Raw genomic sequence first — 11,272 nt, forward strand, 5'->3', positions numbered from 1 at the left:
ATAGTTGGTGAAAATATCAGTTAAAACATACTATTTCAACCAAACAAAACCACCTTCACCCAAACCCCCACAGATGTACCACCCCTCAGGGGCACCCAAGCCCCTTACCATCGGCTGTGTGCAGAAATACAAGTTTTCCACATACGTCGAAGGTTCTTGGAGAATGTTCTCTGATTTGTTGAAATGATGCCAGTTTGGTTTTCGGTCGCCTGGAGTATAAGGAGGACCTTTACAAATGTGTATTTTCACGTGTAATGCTTTGTTGAATTCTTAATGTAGTGTTTCAAATGATGTGCAGTTATTTGAACACAGGCAGTGATTTTCAAACGTTTTCAAAGGGATTGCCTTGCCGCACATTGCTGCAAAGACCACATCATAGACACAGTTCATTGGCAGTACCAGGTGTTTACCATTTTCAAGTTTAATGTTCCTTGTTTACAAAGCCAAATAAGTCTGACAAATAAATTAGAATTATATGTTGCTAGTCCTGCAACAAAAAACACTGCAGTCGTTTCCTTTTTATGCTCCATCTTGTTTAAAACACAGAGTAAGACTGATAGCAAGACAGATTATGACAACTACCAAAGATACAGTTATCACCACAGTAGGAATATGAACAGTGGTAGGTTGTGGCAACTCAATAGGATGAGGAGCAGATGTGGAGGGGTAGGATACTGGTGGGAGGCATGTTATGGGCGTAGATGGAGGAACAGATGCTGGTGGCTCAGTTGGCACAAATGGACTTGTGGGAGCTGATGTTTTGGGAATGATGAGGGCAACTTGAGCTATGTTTGATATTTCTGACCAACTGTCAGCTTTGTCAGTTGCACGCACTGCAAAGTAGGTAACACCTTCATTTTGTAGGGCTAATTCTTCCGGTGCAAAGATAATGGTTTCCAAAGAGCCAGCATCTTTTGGTGTCAAAGAGGAGACATCAATGGATGTTGTAGTATTAAAGTTGGTCATAAAATGCACTGGATTTCCACTCATTCTTACTTCATACCTTGAAGCTGAAAAGAGAGAGAGAAGTATTACATTAATCAATATTACCTTAAAAACATAAGCAAATTAGAGATAGTATTGGCCACCCTGCAGTATGTGTTCATTTGATTTCTATTCAAGGCGAACAAAAAGTTCATTCGACCCGTGGTACTCAAACTAGAAGCACAAGCAAAGCAAGCTTCCTGAAATACAGACGTCTCATTCACAATGCTGTATAAATAAAGATTACGTCCTCTTTAATGGAAGCCATTTCAATCTTACATAACAAAATATAAAATACGTCTGATTATAATGCAATGACATATATACTGAATACCAAAGAGGAACACATTGGGTGTTTGCAGAGTGAGATTATTTCCAAGAAATGTTAAGGATCCTACTTTCATACTTATCTTGAATAGAAATCCACTGATTGATAACTGATTAAATTTACAGATTCCACCAAATGTGAAAGAAATCTTTGCAATAATATGAACTGCAACTGCACTTTCAGTGTACATGTCTGCCAATCGGGCAAAATAATTAAGAGTCACCCCATTCCAACCTAGTTCAGTGCTCAAATGAAAGGTAATTGCAAAAGTGCATTCTTTTTTTCTAAAAATCACTATCATTTGAACTTTTCAAAAGGTAGGATAATATTTAGTTCCCCATTTTAGCATTACTATTGTAATAGGTGGTCATTTTTACTCTTCCACTGACACACACACACACCTTTAATAGGCATGAATTTAAAGTGATTTGTCACCATTTTGTCCAAATGTATTCTAAATAGCAAAACACAAAGGGGCCGATTACGATGGCGGGCGGACTTGAGTCCATCCGTCATCGTAGCGGGATTGCACCCCTAATTACAATTCAACCGCCACCGTCATCCAGCAATTTAATATTGCATCCGCCGCAATGTTAAATGGACATGCTGTGCATTTACCTTCGCAACGTGGCAGACACCGCACTGTGTCTGCCACCTTGTGCATGGAAATGTAGGGGGCACCATGGATACCCCCCAGTGCACAACTGGCTCCCTCACCACAGAGGGGGCCCGTAAAGGGCCCCCTGAAGCCAGCCTCCGCCAGCCTTTCAATTTCGGTTCCATCGCCATGGAAAGGCTGGCTGACGCCAGCATTGTGATTGGGCGGGCAGTGACTGCTAGGCACCACCACCATGGCCCTGGTCTGATCCGCTCCGCCAGGCAATTGCAATGATTGGCTGTGGTGGAACAATTCCTCTGCCATCCTGATGTGGCGGGGGGAAATGGGCATTCAGATGACAGAGGGACCGCCACCGCACAGTTGGTGGTGGCGGTCCCTCCGCCATCGTAAACAGCCCCAAAGTTAGTTCTGCTCATGTAATCCTACTGGATTTTTCACTTGTGACGACCTGGTTTTTGACCTATTTGAGTCTCACCCACAGTACATTTATGGTAAAAGGGCTGAACGAGCTAACTGCCAACGTCTGCTTTTTAAGACAAGGCTGCTGCTGTGCTGCTTGGGAAAGAGATTCTGGAATGGCTTCAGGTGAACATGTGAGCTCATGCATGGATGTATGGGTTCAGGTTGCACATGTGAGATCACCGTTTTGTGCAGCCTGGTATCTGTGCACAAAAAGGACCCTTCAAGGATTGATACTCACCCATGGTAGGTCACATAATGTGAGTAGGCATTCATAGTGTAGGTCTGTATGGCTGATTGAAGGTCTATGGTGATTAAATTGTTTGCACATTATCAGCAAAATCTGCACTAAAGGACAGTTTCACCCCACTTAGCCCTACAGGCTCTAGTGAGGAATCAATATATTGGTAAACAGGCATCCCGAGTACTGATTTACAGTCCCTAATATCATGGGTCGTATTACACAAGCGCCCGAGGGTGCAAGGGGTATCTTCGCCTGCTTTATGCAACCCCGGAGCACTTTGGTATTACAGAAGGGGCTGCATGTGTTTGTATGGCCCCTTTTATAATACAGATAGTGCTGGCGCACATACAGTGCCAGTGCTATCATTGTACAATGCCCTCATTTGCACGGGGGTGTGGCCTCATGCCAATTAAAGAATCACTTTGCCTCTGTTCCCATGTCAAATAACCAACATGGTTGCAGAGGCAAACATGCAGCGTGCCTTCTAAATGCCGCACTCCAAAGGGATGAAAAGGGCCCCCAGACATCCCCTTACAGGCGGGTGCAGTCACTCAGTGCACCCCCTGCAAAGTTAAAGTTAAAATTGCATACATGTTGCTGCCTGTACAGAAAAACACAGAGAAGCTTTTAAGCAGCTGCTCTTTATTTCTCTTGAATGCGCTGCTCTATGGGCAGTGCTAGTTCATGGACGTACGAGGGCAGCACATTCTTCCTGATAGGGTGCACATTCCAGGTTTGCACCTGCCGCACCTGCTTTAAGGTGTGCTGTGGCGCAAACATGGAAAATGTGCCCTAGGTGTAATATGGCACCATATCTACTCTTCTTATGACACTTAAAGAATTGTCCTATTTCACTGGCTCAGCTCATAATCAGGATCCATGCCTTTGTCCACCCTAATGGGTTAAGTTAATTCTTCAGCACTCCAGCAGGAGGATCAAAGACAATAAGGCTAGAAAAGGGTTGAGAGGAAATCTGCATCTTTGATTTAGCTTGTCACACTGAACCTGGATTGAGAAAACCCATGCCTACAGAAACAAAGGAGGAGGGCCAGACCTGTGGAGCCCAACAAAGGATGAGGTTGCCTTTGATGTTTTGGTGGATCGGATTGTGCAGCTGTGTCAGCTGGGGGGGGAGTCAAGGTTCTCAAGGAAGCTCTTTCCACAGACAACTTGAAGTTGGCATATTGGAATGTCCTATAATGCTATGCAGGAGGGTTAGGAAAGGGTTAGAGTGACAAATTGGTATCCCAGGATTTGTCAGGGGTGCCTGGCTTCTAAAACCTTCCACCCCCATTTTAAAACCTCTGCTTAAGGCAGTGATAAATGAGAAGATACTGAACCTGGGAGTGACAATGGTGAAATAATGCCCAGTAGGAAGGAGAAGCCACAAGGATGGACTCTGGGGGCCTTGTGTCCGGCTGACCACCCAGACTAGATTGGGTCTCTCCAGTGCCGGTGACATTGCCACCTCATGCTGACTGAGGAACAGTTCAGAGAACTGTCCTGCTGGGGCACACTGAATGGCTCTCCTGGGACTCCTGTGCACTGGCCCTTGACTCAGCTGATATACAGATGCTATACAAGCAGCCAGGAGGCTGTGGGACCAAGGGATTTAAGCATGGAGAGTGTTTTGCTTGGATGGGCTGCGCAAGATGCTCCCCTATAAGGAGAAAAGCACCAGGAGCTGGGAAGATGGCAGGTCTGCCACAGGGAGCCAGAAAACCCAACTCCAAACAAATGCATTATTTGCAGACCAAGAAGTTGGCCCCCAGGAGCAAACATGCCCAAAATCATCAAAATGGGCTCTACATTTCCTAAGAAATCATCATTTAAAGTTCAGTTCCAGGGGGGAGGACATCAGGGATCAAAGGACGTCCCACTTCATCACTGATTCCTAAAAATAACCACGGAGTGGGATGGTCCACTGGGTTGGCACAACGGGTAACTGATAGGGAGTGATGTATGCAGTCTCACTAGCACTGCATACATCACTCCCTATCAGTTACCCGATGGTTCCTTCGATCTAACTAATACATCAACAGATACATTTGGGACACATTATTGAACCGATATCTACGTCCATCTGGTAGAGTATGGTTCTCTGGTGAAGTTCCCAGGTTCCCAAATGATGAAGCGAGCCACTTGTTGTGGGTGATGGGAATCTTTCTCATACATACATACACGCACCTATTGATATATTTGGCACTTCATAGACAGCAGATAAATCTGGATCAGTACTAACTTAGTAGTTTTGTTACGGTCACTTAATTTTCTTTGACTCACAGTTTCTGTTTTTGTATACACGAACTTACTTCTCTGCCTCAAGTTACCAACCATGTAGGCATACTCCTGGTCCCATCCATATGCAGAATATAGTGCTCTTGGGACAATCAAAGCGTGATGGCTCATGCGAGCAGTGACTGGGAGCTCAAAAGGTGACTCTCCTCGACAGAAACTACTGTTGTGTAACGTGACAAGTGGATCAGTGTTCCCTAGAAAATGTCTGGGGCCTGTATAGCATGACCAGATTATCAAAACTACAAACCTGCAGCAAAGAAGAGAAACTGAATTGTAATTGCATAACACGAAGACATAGAAGGATAAAAGCAGCTCAATGAGCTCCAAAGACCTGGATCAGTAAAAGTCAACAATTATCTTTACTATTTTATGTTCAAAGTTAGAGCAGCTTGCAAGTCCATGTCATGAGGCACAGTCGACCAGATGATGTTTGTTAGAAATGGGGGTCTCTAGTTGGCAGATGTAGGTACCTTTGTCCAAATAGGGACCCTCGCTTCTAGTCAGGTTAAGGGGGATACACACTGTAGATAACCCCTGGTCACCCCCTTGGTAGCTTGGCATGAGCAGAAAGGCTTGTCCCAAAGGCAATGACCAAAACGACAAAAATCCAACATACACAGTTAAAAATATGACTTTCAAAAGGTTTCAAGAACTTGTACCACAGAAAACTATGGAGACGTCACTTTTCACCAAAGCACCTGTAGTTGCGGCAAAGTTCACAAAGCCAAACAGCTTCAGCGTCAGAAAACAAAGAGATGCGATACTCCTGAGATCCTGAGGGGCGATGCGACAGTCTCGCTCCATGCAGAGGAAGGGTTGTGTCGATTCCGGTCTGCATGGGGAGTGATGCGTCAACTCTTTGTGCCAGTTCCGGCCCACAGGAGATGGTTTAGAAGAACATGCTGCACAGGTACGATGCGTGGAAATCTGGGATGCGCGGCGCTGCGTCGGTCCTCTTCAGCCGCGATCCCTCGTTGCGTCGATTCTTGCAGTGACAACAGGCGCTGCGATGATTTTTGCATTGGAAAAACAGCCGCAAGAAGAGCGATGCGTCGATTTCTATAGTTGTTTGAGTTTCTTCTCTCTTCTAGCTCCCAAACAGCAGCAACAACCTCCAAAGGTCCAGAACTGGCACAGGCACCTCAAGGCAGATCAGAACTCAAAACAGCAGAGTTCAGGGGAGCTGGGGGTGAAGTCTTTATGTCTCTGAGACTTCAAAACAGGAGGCCAACTCTCTTCAGGCCCTTGGAGATCTCCTTCAGGCAGGGGACACAGCACACAGCCAAGTCTTTCTCCTTTCCTTGGCAGAAACAGCAACTGCAGGACAATCCCAGACACACAGCAAGGGCAGTACTTCTCCTCAGTCTCTCCAGCTCTTCTCCTTCACATAGGTTTCTCTTGAATTCCAGGAATGATCTAAAGTCTGGGGTTTTGTTTGGGACTGATACTTATACCCCAAAATTTCTTTGTTCTCTTTGTGCGAGAGGCACTGAGCCCTGTTCAAACCAGTTCTGGGGGGCACTCTGCTAGTGCACAACAACATCCATTGTCAGTGTGAGCTTTGGCTCCAGACACACCACAAGTAGGCGGAGCCAGCATTGTGAAAGGCAGGCACTGCCCTATTCAGGTACAGGTGCTACTCCTCCCACCACTCCAAATGCAGATCAGGCCTATTCAGCCTAGTGTTGACTCATCCAGACTCCTGGAGCACTGCACCTCCCCAGCCCCTGTCACTTCAAATACAGTCGATCCACAAACAGGCAGAGGCACACAGGATGGTTAAACAAGAAAATAGCCCCTTTCTAAAACTGCTATTTTCAAACACACAATTTAAATATCTTTACTAAAAGTTGTGTTATTAAATCCTGACTTCAGGGATACCAAACTCCATTTTTCTATCTTATCCCTATTGGAAGATATGCTTGTAAGATGTTACAAAGCATTCTCCATTCTGTCCTATTGGCAATATATCCTTTCAATAGTGAAAAACAAAATTGGCAGTATTTCACAATCAGGACATGTTACACACACCAGTACATGTCCTATCTTTCACATACACTGCACTATGCCCAGGGGGGTACCTTGGGCTTACCATAGGGGTGACAAATGTGTTAGAAAGGGGAAGGGTAGGGCCTGGCAAGTGGGTGCACTTGCCAAGTCGACATGGCAGTTACCAAACTGCGCACAGGCACTGTGGTGGCAGGCCTGAGACATCTTTTTAGTGCTACTCATGTGGGTGGCACAATCAGTGCTGCGGGCCCACTTGTAGCATTTGATTTACTAGCCCTGGCACACTCAGTGCACTTTAGTAGGGACCTACTGGTAAAACAAATTTGCCAATCAGGGAGAACCAATCACAATAACAATTTACACAGAGAGCATATGCACTTTAGCACTGATCAGCATTGGTAATGTGCCCAAAGTCCTATAGCCAAAAACAACAGGTCAGGAAAAAATAGGAGAAAGAAGCAAACCGTTTGGGGATAACACTGCAAAAAGGACCATTTCCAACAATGTTTGTTAGGTAAAAGCACTTTTTGAAACCAAAATGACAAGTACCAGAGAAGTCCCAGACTGTTGAGAAAAATAATGTGTCTGGTTGAAGATGTCTAGGGTGACCCAGGGGGTACCTGGAAGCTATGCACACTTCTAACATATGAAATAAAAGTTGTATCTAAGGTTTAGCACTTGCAAGTTGGTCTTGCGTAATCTTCTTCAGTGTGGTGCAGCCAGATCTTTCATCATGAAGATGAACAAAACCCTACAGAGTTAAGGGCTCTGAGTGAGTCACCATCAGCCATTACCTTGTTTGGTTCAGTTCCGTCCAGTTATTGTTTGATGAAAGTGTCATTTGAAATTTGGATCAAGGCAGAGGAGTGTCACCCTCTCACTGTCATGCTGTCTAAGAGGATACTAAATATGAGTTGCATTTTTCTCACGCACAGCTAGCAGGGATTATCTGTTAATGTGGATGCCACCATGAAACCTAGAAAAAAAAGTACACAGACAAGATGCTTACCTGAACCACACTAACAGCAAATATAAGCGTGTGCATGAGCAAATTTATTTTATGCATTTACTGTTGTAGTCGTGCTTCTAGGTCAGTTTTTGTTTTTGTGTCTTCTAAGCACACCAATCTGCTTTCAATGTTGACTGCCTGTACATTCTCTAATGGAAAGTCAGAAATGTGACTTTGCCAATGATTCTCCCATGTGCTGTAATGTCAATCTGAGTATCAACAGTGTACATATGTTTGTTCCCCTGGCATGGCTCAAGAAGTAGGTTGAGACAGCATAAGTAGATATTAAATAGCAATAACACAAGCATGATGGAAAAAACCCTTGAAATTAATTTAACCGCTGGCAATCGCTCTATGTAGCTTCCCAATCCAATTTTTTGCCAGGCCACTTAGGGCTTTAGATCAGGCACACAAAAGGTGATGATATGAATACTTGCAAATGGTCTGACCATTGGCAATTACTTGCAGTGGCATTCCAACCCATTGTTTTTCACCCACTGTGCCACACTAGACGGAGGCCCACCTTGTGCAAATTAGCTCTGATTCTGCTCCTGATGGGAACAATCCATCATGAACTTCCAGCCAAGAACCCCCTCCATAAAGAAACATAAGCAACTGCAGACCACATTTTGCATATTTAGGTCTCTTAGCGAGGTATAGCTTGGATCGTTTTGCACAGGGAGCAAGAGACCCATGTCTGGCCATACCCTAAGCCATTTAAGCTATAGGTTGTATTGATACCAAGTGTGATTGGGAAACAGACTTCACAATGCAGCTTCAAGCATGCATTCCGTTTCATCGCAAGCTGAACACCGATTGTCATAACCACGCATATGACTGAAGCACGCATATGCGTGGGTAAAGCAGTTGGCGTTCTAGCTGCTGGCAGGAAAGGGAGAGGAACCGGAAAGGAGGACCGTCGCGAAGGATCGGAATGTGACGAGGTAAGTTGAAGCGGTGGCTGGCTATAGGTTTTAAGGGAGGGGCTGGTTTTGTGGCTCACGGCGGAGGGCAGGTTTTAAGTGAGGGGGCTGGTTTCAGGGCTTAGGGCGGAGAGCTGGGGTTGGGGTATGTTTTAGTAGGGGGCAGAGTTTTAGGGCTCAGGTCAGGGGGAAGGGACAGTGTTTAGGGCAAGGGGGGCAGTTTTTAGGGCAGGGGGAGTCAGATTAATTTAAGGTTAAAGGGATAGGGTCGTTTTTAGGCCTGGGGTTGGGTATAGGGCAGGGGGGCAGGAATTTAGGACTCAGGGTGGAGGAAAAGGGACATGACCTTTACCACACATCCCTTTACCAAACATACCTTTACCACGAAATAACATGTAAAGGCATCCGTGGTAAAGGAATGTGTAGTTGAGATGCATTTGCGGTTCGAGCTGCGTGGTAGAGGTACACGTGGTTCAACCATGCGTGTCTCTAACATACAACCAGTGTGATTCCCAGTGGCTTAGACTATTTTCAATCATTGCAATCTCCAATCACACAGTCAAATCATGCCCCTACCCAAGTTTTAATATTGACAAAGAAAGATTCACTTTTTGACTTCTGACCTACACGTTTGTGAAGTGCAGAGATAAATTGAACTGTTTTTCTGAAAGAATGTGGCTGTGAGAAATTGAAATATTAATGGATATTGGTTGATATAACATTGTAAGTGGCCCTACTAATTACACTAGCACTATTGATGTGAGGTCAGCCTCAATTGGGCGAAGAAATTGCTTCAAACATTCAGCTGGACAAGCTCAGGAGGTTAGATGCTTTATTTTTTCAAGCCTGATGCAACAACTCCTCTTTGGCTTTAAAAATAAGTGAAGGAAAATTATTATGCATGTCCTCTCCCGTATTCACATCTCACCAGTGCCTAGGCCCCATTGGCACTCAAGTCCTTCTCCCACCAATCCTATTTTACTTCATAACTGATCACCGTTGGACATTGTTGGCCAAGTTCATTTAATTTAGAAGGAGATGCAAGGAGATTTAATCTGACATGCAATACACCTAAGAACAAAAAGGAATTAAAAATCAAAACCAAACTCGTAACAAAGAAAAATAATATTAAGTAATTGGCTTAGATGAATTTACAATGGGAAAAATTGAGAAAACCTTCATTTCAAATGATCAATGTTTCAGTAGAAAAAAGTTACATTTATAAAAGCGTCTCCTTGAAGTGTGATATTTCGACATCAGGCAGGGCCAACAAAAAGAAGAGCATGCCACTAGCCACAGAAACTTGGATCAAGAGACAACTGCTCTTCACTTCTCATAGGCCAGGATGCAGGAAGGATTTCAAGTTTCTAATGTGCTACAAGGTCAATGGGTCCCAACCTTGCATTACATATGGAGAACCTCTACCCTTATTGTTCATCATTTTAGACTAACATAAACCTTTTATGCTTCCTTTACCACTTTCTCTGCATAACCTTACCTGACACCACGGATGCTTCCTTTAGATACTCTACATCTCACATTTTCTGTCTAGGGAATTTGAAGATTATTGGGAATCTCAGCACTCTTTCACTTTACTATTTTTCCTGTGTTTTTGTATTATTTGGGCTGCCTTACATGTCTGATACTTCCCAGCAGTCTTTTATGATGAATCCCACATGTCCTGAGGGGCTTAGGGAATGTCAAGTTCAGTAACCTAAACTCTTTGTGCAGTTTGCATACTACTTGTCTAGGTTCTGGGTTGACTGCTATATGTTCCAGATAATGTTGGGCCTGAAGCCTAGCACATAGATGTCAAAGCCATGTAATTTGCAAAATAAATATGTGTTTTGTCTCCTAGCTTAGAGGGTCTGGAGTCTCTCCCCGAGTTTAGTCCACTGGAAGCGAAAGTGTTTATGGGGGATCTGAAGGAAAAGAAAATTTCCCGGATATATCAATCCCTGGTTCCTCATTGCTCCCTCACGCTCCAGAGGATTCGGGGGAACTGGGAAGAGCATGTGGGCACACTGGAGGAGGAGGACTGGAGGGAGGCCTTGGCGTCTCCGCAGGGAGCAACCATAGCGATGCGACTGCTCCTCGTCCAGTTCAAGTATCTACACAGGGTCTACTTTACTCGGGTGCGCTTGTGGCGGGCGGGACTGATCGCTTCCCCAGAATGTCTTCAATGCGGTCGGGAGGAGGGCACATTCATACATACAGTTTGGCAATGCCCTTCCCTGGATCGCTTTTGGAGAGAGATATTTGCCTGCCTCTCGGAGGTCCTGGAGTGGGAGCTTCCCTGTACACCACAGCTGGCCCTGCTTAATGTCATGGAAGGGATAGGGGGTAATGTCTACAAGCGACACCTCAAGCAATTGGGCTTCACTCTGGCGAAACGGGA

The 11,272-nt window shown here is 44.8% G+C and overlaps 1 protein-coding gene across 2 annotated transcripts in view; it reads right to left on the bottom strand.

Moving 5' to 3' along the window:
* Nucleotides 1–389: 389 nt before the first annotated feature.
* Nucleotides 390–11,272, bottom strand: part of LOC146834593 (calcium-activated chloride channel regulator 1-like) — a 332,515-nt gene continuing 321,632 nt past the window's right edge. For both annotated transcript variants that reach the window (XM_085602046.1, XM_085602047.1), the window contains exon 14: nucleotides 390–1,010. In XM_085602046.1, the coding sequence (XP_085458172.1) occupies nucleotides 520–1,010 (491 nt within the window). In that variant the 3' untranslated portion in view covers nucleotides 390–519. The remainder of the gene's footprint in view (nucleotides 1,011–11,272) is intronic.

Source organism: Triturus cristatus, chromosome 4_2, assembly GCF_964204655.1.
Source record: "Triturus cristatus chromosome 4_2, aTriCri1.1, whole genome shotgun sequence".
NCBI classification, from domain to species: domain Eukaryota; kingdom Metazoa; phylum Chordata; class Amphibia; order Caudata; family Salamandridae; genus Triturus; species Triturus cristatus.